At 54.0% G+C, this 12,941-nt stretch overlaps 2 protein-coding genes across 2 annotated transcripts; one reads left to right on the plus strand and one right to left on the minus strand.

The window, feature by feature from the left end:
• The first annotated feature begins 1,654 nt into the window (after window positions 1-1,654).
• Window positions 1,655-3,566, plus strand: BZA05DRAFT_386514 (uncharacterized protein). The gene is made up of 4 exons (XM_051482495.1): window positions 1,655-2,178; window positions 2,238-2,621; window positions 2,683-2,880; window positions 2,929-3,566. The coding sequence occupies exons 1-4, from the start codon at window positions 1,732-1,734 to the stop codon at window positions 3,418-3,420; spliced, it is 1,521 nt and encodes a 506-aa protein (XP_051342861.1). The 5' UTR covers window positions 1,655-1,731; the 3' UTR covers window positions 3,421-3,566.
• Window positions 3,567-8,796: 5,230 nt separating this feature from the next.
• Window positions 8,797-10,100, minus strand: BZA05DRAFT_459984 (uncharacterized protein; the record flags this gene model as incomplete). Its single annotated transcript, XM_051487654.1, has 3 exons — window positions 9,879-10,100; window positions 9,601-9,833; window positions 8,797-9,558 (listed from the first exon to the last, which is right to left on the minus strand). The coding sequence occupies exons 1-3, from the start codon at window positions 10,066-10,068 to the stop codon at window positions 8,797-8,799; spliced, it is 1,185 nt and encodes a 394-aa protein (XP_051342862.1). The 5' UTR covers window positions 10,069-10,100.
• Between the last annotated feature and the right edge of the window lie 2,841 nt (window positions 10,101-12,941).

A 12,941-nucleotide genomic window follows, 5' to 3' on the forward strand; every position in this document is an offset into this window, starting at 1 on the left:
GAGTGGGGCGGGTGTAAGTCCTTTGTATTGTAAGTACTCTACCATCGAGACATCGTGTACTCCGTGTACCTCGTGTAGGTACTTCGGAGGTGCAACCATCCACGCATTCACGAACCTCATATTCACATGCACGGTCCCACCTTCGAAGCAAAGCCATGCCCTGCAGCGCAGCAGCGGGGGTCGCAGCTACAGTCGGAGACTCGCAGCTGATCGCGCCTGGCTGATCATGCGAGCTCCAGCGCAAGTGCAGCGGCCACTTCCGACCGCTCTGTGCGACGTGAGCGGCGCGTCTGGGGTTCGGGAATAATGACAGCGCCAGCGATCGGCGTGCGTGCAGCCAATGCCGTGCCGACTCTGGCGACTCTGGCCACTCTGGCGAGTCGGGGCTGGCCGCTGGGCTCCGCAATCTTGAGATGTGAGTTCGTAGTTAAAAACATATGAAACAAAGAGGCAATGAAACAAACAACATCTGTCGAGTTATCACTGCTCCAATCACAGCAGTATGCACGAAGGAAGGAAGGAAGGAAGGAAGGAAGGAAGGAAGTGACAAATGCCACAGGCAGGCACCCCGAAGATGCCTCCGCCGCATTCGTGGCGACACCCGCCACCAGGTTGTCATTCCTGTCGGACGGTTCCTAGCTCCATAATGCTGTCGCGATATCGAAATCTGCAGGATAGGCAGAGTACGTCAAAATCAAGTCCCCAGACCAGGCAAGAGGGAGGGGTGCGGCGAGTTACTGATTCCGGGAGGCGGATGGAGTAATGGGATGGTATCGATAATGATGGTTAACTATCGTCGATAGCGGACGGACCACGAGACGGAGTCTGTCGCCGCCGCTGTGAGCGAAGGCGAAGGGGAGATGTCCATTGCATATGCCCTACCTTAAGTGTCCGCGCCCGCTACCCACCCTCCCGTCGCTCGGTGGCTCTCTCTTTCTGGCTCTCTCTCTCTGTGAGGATGGTGATCGATGATGTTTTTGCCCCGCACGCATTTCGTGCAAACTCGGCAGGGATTCTCATGCCTCGGGCGGCGGTCTGCATCGGGAAGGTATCTACTGGACATTGCTTCGGCCAGTTCCTGCATAAAGCATCGATCCTGGTCGATCCAACGGCGATCTCCTAGTTGCATGGAAGATTGGGGGTGGAGTCGAAGTGGAGGGGTGGAGGCATGCGGCCATGCTGCCTTACTGGTGAAGAGTAGGTATCCGCACACGCGATGAGCACTGCAGAGGAGAAACACTGCCGGAGATATCTGGGGAAACAACGGCGGCCAACCGGAACCCCGACCGGGGACTATGCAGCGCCTGCTACGTAGGCGCACAACGGAGCCGGCCGTCGACGTCGACGTTGAGATTGCTGGGGGCGTACATACATGCCAATATACTCTCTCTACCAACCTCCGTACACGGTATCACGATCCAATCAGCCGAAACGGAAGTACCATGGAGCCCACCCCACTCGCATCTACTTGACGTCGCAGTCGCATTTGCCATCTATCACATCGCGCACTTCCGGGTTTCCCGCTGTTGGATGCCGGCACGGGCATGGGCATGCGCATGGTGATGGGATGATTGATTGAGTCTCGGTCCACGAGATTGATAGGGATCCGGATTGCGAGCAACCTCGGATGCGACTGTGTATAAGACAGCTGGGTATCGCCCCACCTGGTTTTGTCACATAAGTCAGCGAGCGGTCAGTCACTTCCCTTCACACACTTAACCGCAAGCCACGATGAAGGTCGCCTCGCCCCTCCTCCTGCTGTCCTCCCTCCTTGTCAGTGTGCTCGCCAGTCCCGGCCCCATAAACAACGGTCCCAGGCCATCGCGGCCCCTCCCGCCCGTCCAGTCCAACCAGCTGCGCCGGCTCCTGCTGCGCTCAAATCTCCTCAAGCACGCCGATGCGCTAGAAGAGCAGGCGAAACTCTCCGACGGCAACCGGGCGTTCGGCACGAAGGCGCACAATGCGACTGTGGACTACATCAAGCGGAAGCTGGATGCCACGGGGTACTACGATACGGAGCTGCAGACGTTCGAGTATCTGTTCTCGGAGGGAACGGCGAATTTCACAGCAGTGATCGCTGGCGCCCAGAAGAACTATGATACAGAGTGGTTTACGTATGGCCCTGCCGGCACGGTGGAGGCAAAGGTCGTCATCGTCAATGAGCTCGGTTGTGTCGCGGTATGTATTCTCGCTCGGATCGACGCCGGGGGTGTAGCTGTGCTGATGGTTGGATGCAGACCAACTTCCCCGCGGAAGTCAAGGGCTCAATCGCCCTGATCAAGCGTGGTAGCTGCGAGTTCGGACTCAAGATCGCGCTCGCTGGCGCAGCCGGTGCCGCCGGTGCCGTCATCTACAACAACGTTGATGCGCCTGTCGGCGGTGGAACGCTTGGCCAGCCCTCGCGGCCAGAGGGCCCGTACGTCCCCGCTGCCTCTCTCAGCGGGATCGATGGGAATGCACTCGTGGCTTCCGTTGCTGCTGGTGAGGTCAAGGGAAAGGTCTTCGTTGATGCGATCAACGAGATGCGCTACACCAGCAATGTTCTTGCCACCACGAAGGGCGGCGACAAGAACCACATCGTCATGGCGGGTGGGCACACGGACTCCGTGCCTGCTGGACCTGTTCGTCACCCCTCCCCCTCCGCGTAGCTGCCTCTTGCACTCGCTGACAGATCGCACACAGGGTATCAACGACGACGGCTCGGGCGCCATGGGTCTTCTCGAGATCGCCCTGCGCCTGCCAAAGTGGAGCGTCAGGAACGCCATCCGCTTCGGCTTCTGGACGGCCGAGGAGTACGGCCTGGTCGGCAGCGAGCACTGGGTGACCTCTCTCACCGCGGAGCAGACCTCGTCCATCGCACTGTACCTAAACGCCGACATGGTAACTACGCCGTCCCCCGTATATCCGCACCTCCACTAACCCAGACAGATCGCCTCCCCGAACTTCGGCTACTTCCTCTACGACGGCGACGGCAGCGCCTTCAACGTCACCGGCCCTGCGGGATCAGACCACATCGAGCACCTCTTCGAATCCTACTTCACCAGTGTCGGGATCCGTTCGGCGCCAACCGCATTCGACGGGCGCTCGGACTACGGCCCCTTCCTTGACGCGGGGATCCCCAGCGGCGGGATATTCACCGGCGCGGAGGGGATCAAGACAGCGCAGGAGGCGGAGTGGTGGGGCGGGCGCGCCGGCCAGGCGTACGATCCTAACTACCACCTCGCGGGAGATGGAAGAGTGAATCTCGACGTCGGCGCTTGGGTCCAGAATACTAAGGCGTTTGCTCATGCGCTGGCGACTTATGCGAATAGTCTGGAGGGGATCCCGAGGATGAACAAGAGAGGCGTGCTGGAAAAGAAACAGATCAGTCATGATAAGCGCAGGCATGCAGCTTGTAATCATGAGTTTAGCGAGATCTAGAGGGATTTATGGTGGCGATGGGATGGAGGGGGTGTAGCAGTAATGTCTTTTCTTTGCTTTGCTTTTCTTTTCGATATGACGATGTATTCTACGTCTAGTATGTGTGTATGTACGAACGAATGGGATGATGGGATGGATGCGTGCAAATATCTCCAACATGTCGTCTGGACTTTGTAAAGGGTGCAAGTTCAATCTCGCTGTCGAGAGTCGAGACTCGACATGAGAAGACTTTGGATCTCCTCGGACGTACTGGTCCTCCGGACTCCTTTTATCCCACGAAGCTGCACGATGAGTCGATGAGTCGATGACTGCGATCCTTCAGCAATCAGGATGCCCGATCAAGAGCTCCAGCATGCTCATATATCTGCAAAGGCCCAAGGCCCAAAGCCCAAGGGTCGTCCAGTAGGGCTGAGGATAGAGTACCTAAAGTAGTCCGTCCGGACCGAAGACAACTCCACATATTAGGTAGGGTAGGGCCTAGCAACGCGGTCCCGTCCAGTCCAGTCCAGTCCGGGGCGAGCACTTGCAAGTTGCCGGACTCCCTACATAGAGCAGAACAGTCTAGTCACAAGTCCGAAATTCGCGGAGCCCGACTAGGGCCTCGAGTGATAAGCTCAGATACCGGGTGAGACCTCCGGGTTGGCGATGATTGCATAGGTATTCGAAGTATGGGCGGAACGCTGAGTGAAGATCTGGAGGCAACAATGGAGGCGTGGCGGAGAGCTGCGTGCTTGTGTGTGCGTTTGTGGTGGTGGTGGTGGTGGTGGTGGTGGTGGTGGTGGTGGTGGTTCTGAGGGACTGCACCCGTGGTGTGGGTCTTATAGCTCGTATTGAAAGCCCACCAGCGAGCGGCCGCCTCCAGAATAGTCACCAGGGTAAACAGAAAAGTAGGAACATTTGTCTACATAAGTATTCGAAATTGTTGCAGAATGTTGCAGTTTCCAGACGGACCAATACCTTTTAACAGCGACTTATGTTAAAACAAGTATACATGTAGGGATATGGAGTACCTACCGTACCTGCCTATATAGGCTGCGGAAACTGGCTACATGGCCCATCTCCCTGTGAACGGAGTCACGCGCGGCCTTGGCGAATAGTTAATCCTGCCATACACGCACGCACCAGTAAAAACATAGGAACATTCGTCTACATACTTGTTTTAACATAAGTAGTTGTTAAAAGGTATTGGTCCGTCTGAAAACTGCAACATTGTGCAACAATTTCGAATACTTATGTAGACAAATGTTCCTATTTTTCTGTTTACCCTGGTGACTATGCTGGGGGCGGCGCTTCTCAAAGAGTCGACACTGCCGTCCAGTGCCGCCCTATGCCGCCCAGTGCCCAGCGCCCAGGCCGGAGATCTACCTCTCCGTACATAACTAGCCGTCAGAGACCTCGACGATGTCCTCCCCTGTGCCTGTGCATCTGCAGAGGCAAGTCAGAGCGGAGAGTCGAAAACATCTTCACAGATGATCACTCACGACATTGGATCGTACGGCGTAATCCACAAGCGGGGCAAATATCGTTGTCTCGCGCAGCGGCCAGAGCAACAATACTTGGCCAATGGCGCATGCATCCCACTCATGCATGGCCAGGAGGTAAGACCTTTCAACTTTGAAAGGAAGACAACCTCCGCGTATAACGTGGGGGGATAATAAACCACGTTATACGCGTATAACTTGGGGCGGTAGTAGACCAGTTATACTTCTTTGGTTATTTGGATCTCATCCGAAACCGTTCGTCACCCGGTTTCGGATAGGCCATCCACAGGGAGCAAGTCGGCAAGTCGAGTCTTGACCGACTTGGACTCCCGGAGGAAGGGGGAAAGAACTTGTGCCGGCAGCACAAGAGAAAACCCCGTCCGTAGATCTTTTCTGCTCAGCCTCGAGGGTTGGATCCGTCTCTCGCAATAGTCCACTTTGTAAACCAGTTGCACGGAACCCTCAGTTCCTCGCTGCTACGGCTAAGCAGGATAGCTCTGTAAGGTTATCCTGGAAGTATAAAGTGGGGGGGGGAGAACGACGTACCTTGAGGATTGAGCTCGAACTTAGGTGAATGGAAGGTGGATGGGTGGAAAAGAAGGAGGGATGGAGGGTGGAAAGGAAGGAAGGGTGAATAGCCGATGAGGAAAGGAAGCTGTGATGGTTGTAAAGAGAAGGAGAGGAGGAGGAGCAGAGGGGGGGTGGTTTTATAAGTGTTGTGGGGTGGCTAGTTTACATTCAGTTTCGCCGTCGCCAGACCGCTAGACCCCACCAAACTTGCTCGTCACTTAGAACCAGCGAGCACACATGACGCCAATCGTCGGAGCTAGGTGGAAGTGCCGCTAGAACCTACTAAAACGTTCTCGTCAGATTCAACGAGCGAGCAAACGATACGAGCTACATCCTCGCCGGAGATGGCTCGAAGTCACCTCGCGTGCCGGCGGCTAAACTGGTTACGGATCATGGCCAAATATGTTCAACACACCTTTTTGGAAAAAAGCGCTGACTAAAAGAGTGAGAAAGGAAAGAGGAAAAGAGAGGAAAAGAGGGAGAACAAGATGAGAAAAACAGAGAGCGGAAGAGAGGCTATTGGTTCAATGACTTGTACCATGGCAGTCGCGGTGGATACTCTTTGATAATCCACACGACATAGTCCAAGCTTCCCCATGTAATAATCTCTACTATCAGTCCGGAGCCACCCTCCACGGGATTGTATCATGGTTACCCTGAAACATGTGGTGAAAGCACCGGATATCACTCGCCATCTTTTCGCGAATTGACTCCGTCATTCCTGTTCGGTGACTAGTCATTCCGTCAATGACTCCAACTGTGTAGGTTGATTGCCTTTTGAAATAGGTCCCTAATGATAACCAATATAATAGTTAAGGCAAACTTCATCTACCTATACCTATATGTATTTCCATGTGTATAAGGTATATGTTGCCAGCTCGCTGAGTGTAACAGTATGATTTCGTTTCCATACTCCCCAACACTCATCAGAGTTCAATCGCTATCGTAGGTACCTACAACTTTAACTGGATGTTTGTTCACTATAGTACATGAACAGCTTACGCCTCTTCGCAAGAGACGATCCTTTCAGGCGCCATGGAGGAAGGCCGGCAGGCATGATGGTGGTTCTTAGCTGTAGAGCTAAGAGGCGCGAACGAAAAAGTGGGTTTGATGGTGGAGATAGCACTGTATTACCGGCTAAGGCTTAGTTTCCCTGAAATGTAAACCCCTAACCCATCACCATCTCCACCAAACCCCTCTCCTCGCTGTCACCTACGTATCCTCTCGCAATTTTCGTTCTCGTTTTGGCTCTCTTTTTCTCTCTTCTTTGTCTTGTTTGGCGGTCTGTTGTGGTGTGGCGCGACTAGCCTTTCGACCGCCGTACCAGGCAACTTTATTGATATTCCGGGCCGGACAAATTCGGTCCCGTTTGGAGCATAGCCTAGGACGGACGGGACGATTCCCAGGCCTGTCGTCCAGTGCGTAATGCCAGTTTGATCTCGCTGTCGAGACTCGAGATGAGAAGTGCGTGATGACCTTGGATCTCTTCGGACGCTCCCTTTGTCCCGCGAAGCTGCAGGATGCACGACGACTGCGATGCTTCATGATGAACGAACTGAAAGCATCAGTCGAAGGTTCCAGCACCGACCCGCAGAGCAATCAAGTTTGATTGCGGCCGCACGCCCTTCATTCCGCACGCACTTTGGCCCGATCGCCAGCGGCCAGCCAGCTATAAATACCCGCCGTGCTTTCCCTCCCCTCCCCATCGCACCATCCGCCGGCCCTTCACGTTTCGCACAGCATGGACATCACCTTCCACCTCGAACCCACGGCCGACACACCCCCGCACCGCCCGCTTCCTTACCTCACGCGCATTACCACCGCAGAACAATTTCTCCTCCCCAGCAGCGGCACGTTCGCCACACTGTACAACCACCTGTATGGGTTGATATATCAACGCCTTCTTCGCAGCGTGGTGCTGCGCATTTATACCAGCACTGGCGTCCTGCTGCTGGCGAACGCCACGCCGCTGTCGGCGCTGATGGAGGATTACGCCTCCCCCCACGGCGTGGTGGATTTGCGCTACGAGTACGGCATCCCCACGCGCGCGGCGGAGGTGTTTGGGAGAGGAGATGGGAGCGGCGGTGGCGGGTGCAACGGTGGAGTCTAGGTAGGTACCCTAGGTAGGACACCGGGCGGGGCGAGGCGAGGCGCGGGATAGGATCGTACGATGGACGTTGTGATGTCGGCGTGCGATCTCTCGCTTGCGGGCCGTGAGTGATCCGAAGCCAAGTCCCTGATGAATCGTAGCTCGGCTGTTCTGCGGCTTGTTTGTAGGTAGAAATAGTTGCCTGAGCTGATAAGTTACACTTTGTTTGACATACCTGTTCCCATAGCCCACTGCCAAAAACATCTTCCGAGTGCCTTGAACAACGGCTAATATGCGTGACGGTGATGAAACTGGCTTTGCTGCGCAGTACCGGTATATATCTACCCCAGACATAGAGTAGGTACCTCCGCTTTGTCACACAGTCACTACCTATCACCCGCCGCACATCATTCGTCGTCACTCGTCGCACTGAGCCGGCGACGTCAGATTACGTTAGTGTGTGTGGTTGCCAAGTCGTTTCACTGTGTTTTGCCGAAAAAGCGTGCATGGGTCGAGTAACGAGTAACGTGATTGACTGGGACTATGCTGACGCGAGCGAGTATGTAGGGGCCGGACCGAACTCTTGTGTGAATCAGCAAATTACCGAAAACTGGTGATTGTGTGTTTCAACGTGGGTACATAAAGCTTCTTAGGTCCTGTAACGAAAGTGTCCAGCTCGGCTATAGTATAGCGCATGGAAGTAATCCAAGCTATAACGCAGTAGAGCGCCGGGCCGAGGGGCGGTGCGGGTGAAGGCGTTTGCATGACGATGAGGGAACGGGGCTGAAGAAAAGGGCTGAAGAAGAAGGCTGAGCCTGGCGGAAGTGACGTAGATGGTTGTTGATTAGGTTGCTCTCCCCGCTACGGGGAGAACTTTAGCTGGCCCGCTAGTTAAGCATAATCCGTCCGGGCCTCCTGTGACATGTCACATGCGTAGAAGGGGTTTCGGCTTCAGTACGTACCCAGGAAATTCAGCTTGTGAAGTGGTTATCCTCCGTCTCCAACCTGCTGCTTAGATTTGGGGGCTCATCTCAGGCTGAGAACGAAAGTCATAGATTGCACAAACAGCATTAAAAAAGAGGTAGCAAATCACAAACTTCAAATTCGCATCTAGATGCCTAAATACTTGTGTAGAAAGAAGAAGGTAGAATCAAACCCTGCACCCTCGTAGTTCAAAGATTCATCATTGGAAACCTTGTAGAACTATCCTTCCAGTGCTTTTCCTCACCATCCAACCTAATTGGAAACCGCCCTTTTCTTCTTGTAGAACTTAGCACCAGTATCGGTATACTTGGCACCGTGACGAACATCCTTGAGACATGACTCGTAGAGCAGATGCTCCTCGGTCCGCTTGAGAACCTCATCCTGCTCAGCGATGACAGCCATGGCTCTCTCGAGATTCTCGGTGTGCATCTGGCGCTCCGCGGCGAAACGACGGTGCATGAGATTCTTCTCACGTTCGAGGCGAAGACGGGCGGCCATGGAGGCGAGCAGCTTGTTGTAGATGCTCTTGACGTACTCGGCGTGATCTGCCAGTCCTTCACCGGTATTCTGGGCGAGATCGACGGTGTTGGTGATGCTGCGGGTGCGACTGAGGTTGAGAGGCTCCTCAGAGAAGATCGCCTGCTGCTCCGAAAGCTGTTCCTTCAGATTGGCATTTTCGACGCGAAGAGCGTTGCGCTCGGAGGTGACGGCGTTCAGCTTGTGCTTGATTTCGTCGACCTCGCGGTCGACTTCATCGTTATCGACGATACGAATGCTGGGGACGGCAAGGCTTTCCGCGCACTGCGTGGGGCTACCGAGACCTCTTCCCGAGGGAGGACGACTGCCCCACTGGGTTGAAACGCTCCGCGAGGCGGCCGGAGAAGTGGCGTCAAACCTCCATTGCGCCGGAACAAAGTTCTCGTAGCCTTCAGCATCGGTCTGCGTACTGGCACTAGCCTTCGGTGACTTCGCACTGGAGCGACGCATCATGTTGACGTAACGCATGATGATTCTCTACATTAATTAGCGAGATCGCCTGAAGGATTTATGACCAACCTTGATGATTTCCCTCTTCTTGATTCCTTCAGCCTTGAAAGCAGCCGGAGTGCGAGGCTCCGAGACAGTTGACTCCCGATTGCTGTCGTAACCGCGGCGTCCAATCGACGAGGCAGCCGAGCAGATAGTTCCTTCGCCAGCACACTGCGACCTAGCTCTCTCGGTAAAGCTGAGAACGGAGGCGTGGGTGACTGAAGCCGGACGCTGAGGAACAAGGAGGTCTGAATGATAAACTGTTAGTATGTCCGGATGGTGGGTCGAATGCACCTAGGACTCACTCATGTCAAACATCAGGGGGGTTAGATTGCGTTTGTGACTCGTAGTAGCCGAACGAGTAAGAGCAGGCCGTGCCGGTGATGAGAAAATCGACTCGGCGATCACGTCCGAAGAGCTGACTCCGAGATCGGTAGAGTACCCCAGCTGACGGGGTCGCGAGACGTTCATGTCGGTATTGCAGTTGTAACTCATAGTATAGGATAGTATAGTAGGCGATATAGAGGATTGTAGATGTTTGAGAAGGGGGGTAGGGGAGTTGTAGAGGTTGAGGATGGCAATGGTAAGAGGCGAGGGAGTAGTCGTAGGGATGGAGGGTGGTGCAGTGGGGTGATAGGGTATGAAGTTCCAACGTCTGGGAGTTCAAATTATTCGGGTAGCGTCACTCAATCAGAGATCAGGAAAAACCAAGGCAAATGATCGAGAGGTATTACAAGATCCCACGAACCCCTACATCATTCCATCACTCAAACCCTACACATCACTCACCATGATTCGCTGTTCACACAATGTGAATACATAAAGGACATTTCTTCTAAATATTATTTATTTCGAGATTCTAGAATTAATCTACCAAGTGGGCAATTGCAAAGGACTTATTTGTAACACCTGGAATACTCTCGCGGGGGGATCATTTTATTGACCTATCTACTGACCTAAATGTCCACACCAAGGGGAGCCACCACCGCGAGACTGGCTAATCGGCTTCCGTCGCCTGCCCACAAGAGAGGAGTACACTATCCAATGGATAACACAAAAGAAAGCGAACCAATTTTCTCCTCCTCTCGGCCTATGCTCCCCTTGACCCCTTCGTAAGGTTTCCTACTCCCTGCCCCCGTGATTCACAACTCGACGCCTCGCTCAGCAGCGGGCCGATTCCCGTTCTTCGCCGGGTATCCTTCTACCAATCTCCGTTTCTCTGAGAAACTTGAGGATGCTTCCGCTATCCGCTCATCAGTAAAGAGATTCGCTATTCGCCAGCGGTGTCATGCTCTACCGCTGATCTTCTTCGCCCTCGCCCAGAGTTCCTTCTGTTGTTCCTTCCAGGTGCACATACTCTCGCGGTGCAATGACGAGAGAGCGAGAGCAGCTAAGTATAAATGGTGCGCTTAGCCGCGTCAATTCGGGTATCCCCGAAGACGCTAGATACCCGCTCTGCAAGTGCACAGGAACAGAGGCTTCGAGCTGCTATGGTAGCTGATTACGGTTGCAACTGTTGCTTTGACCGGGAACCTGATTAGTCAAAACACCGCATTGATCAGCTTGTGACTGGCTCCATAACAGTGAATTTGAATATCTCTCGGCTGGACAATCAGGGTGGTGAATTGTGCGTTCGGACACCAGTCCAATAGGGACCGTAGGACGGGACCGTCCCGGATATGTTTTCCAAAGGACTAGTCCTTCCAGTCCGGAGAATGAAAGACCCAGATTGCCTACAGGTCTGTACCTACGTACCTGAAGTAATTAGCATGCAGTTTCTAGTCTTTGGTGGTCCGGAGGTTACCGTCAAACATAACTCTCGCGCTGGGAACAGATTTTCCGCCGCGCCGAGTAGTATCTCTGCGGTAGTTAATCGCCATTATCCGCCAGGTGGAGAACATGCTCAGAAACCTAGAACAGTAAACGTCAGGCCTGAAAATAAACGGCGGCGTGGCGGTAAGGATGCACCGGTACGAGAGGGAGGGGTAGAGGGTGACAGCGAGGCGGGCACGGATGTAGAGAGAGGGCAATGCAACGCGAAGTGCAACGGCGCATATAGGGATGTTCGTGTGTAGAAACTTCCTTAGGTAGCCTTTTCTGTTCCGGGTCCTGTAGGATATCCGTCCTCATATCGTAACTTGTGAAAGCTATTCCTCTGTAATTATTCCCAGCCCAATAGGCAATATCGTCCGGAATGGCCGCAACGACCGACTGGACACCCTATCCACCCCCCCTGCGCCAAGTTTCCGTGAGCTCGATTGTTGGCAGTAGAAAACCGAATGAACTAATATTCACCTCGCGCTTTCGGACTAGGTACTTCTAAGATCGAGAAACAGGCCATGATCAAGGCGGTGAATCTTATGAGTCTCCAAGGGAAAGAAACTACACTTTTCCCTCTGAACACACCACAAACGTCACGCGAAGATAGACCAATTAAGGAAGAAACATTTTTCGTATTTACTACGGAAATGAAAAACTCCCTAATGCCCGCCACACTCCACCACCAAACCCCAGAAAGCACACCCCCAACGCCAAACTTAAAAACCAGACCACACAACCAACCCCAAGGGCCAAAAAACCACACCACTTGTATCATCGGTAGCCATGCCACGAGAGCCTGCCAAGAAGTGCTTCCACGAAGTTCACTGAGTCATAGAACCCCCTATCCCAAAGGAAGAGTCGGTCTACTCCTAAGATCACCGCCAAATAGTGCGGACAGCTCAACAACTCCAGGATCCCCTTCCTCTCAAGCAACTGACCACGGCCCGAAAAGGGAACAGGGCATTCCGGCTCTTCGAAGCGCATCCTGAGGAGACGACGACACTCATCAAAGTCCAGACGAGCCTGGGTGGGGGCACCACAGGCAAGAGGCTGAGAAGGGGGCAGAACTTTCTGGCGCTCGCGATCGATACCAGGGTTGGTGTCGGAATTGTATCTACCATTGATCGTCTTCACGAACGCCCTGTAATCAATTGCGTTCAAGTACTCCTTAGACGGCTCTTGAGTAGGAAACATTTGACGCCCGTGTTTTGGAGGCGACAGCGAGACCACAACAATCTGCGCGATGTTACCGAAGCGCAAAACCGAGGTGTGACGAAGTCCAGCACCGTCGGACAGCACAGGGGGCGTCGGGGGAGGCGGCCGAATCGGAAGGTTCGCATTACCGGAAATCCAAGTTGGCAGCATACGCCCTCCCGGTAACACGCCAGATGATGCCGGACCAGAAAACCACCCCTCTCTTGTGTGGAGTGCTGGGTTTGCCGTCGACAGCGATGAATAGTCAAATTGACCTGGCGGGGGCTCCCACTCCATAGCCGGCGGAAACTCCTCCCTAGGCGCAAAGGTGACCAATTGATACGGCGACGGCA

The sequence above is a fragment of the Tricharina praecox genome (assembly GCF_024521635.1).
Source record: "Tricharina praecox strain CBS 144465 chromosome Unknown BZA05scaffold_3, whole genome shotgun sequence".
NCBI lineage: Eukaryota > Fungi > Ascomycota > Pezizomycetes > Pezizales > Pyronemataceae > Tricharina > Tricharina praecox.

Excerpts from the sequence above, each read along its gene's own strand:
- BZA05DRAFT_386514 (XM_051482495.1), top strand. The coding sequence starts at position 1,732 with ATGAAGGTCGCCTCGCCCCTCCTCCTGCTGTCCTCCCTCCTTGTCAGT. Across the intron at positions 2,622-2,682 it reads ACTCCGTGCCTGCTGGACCT|GGTATCAACGACGACGGCTC; the intron begins GTTCGTCACCCC and ends GATCGCACACAG. Across the intron at positions 2,881-2,928 it reads TGTACCTAAACGCCGACATG|ATCGCCTCCCCGAACTTCGG; the intron begins GTAACTACGCCG and ends TAACCCAGACAG.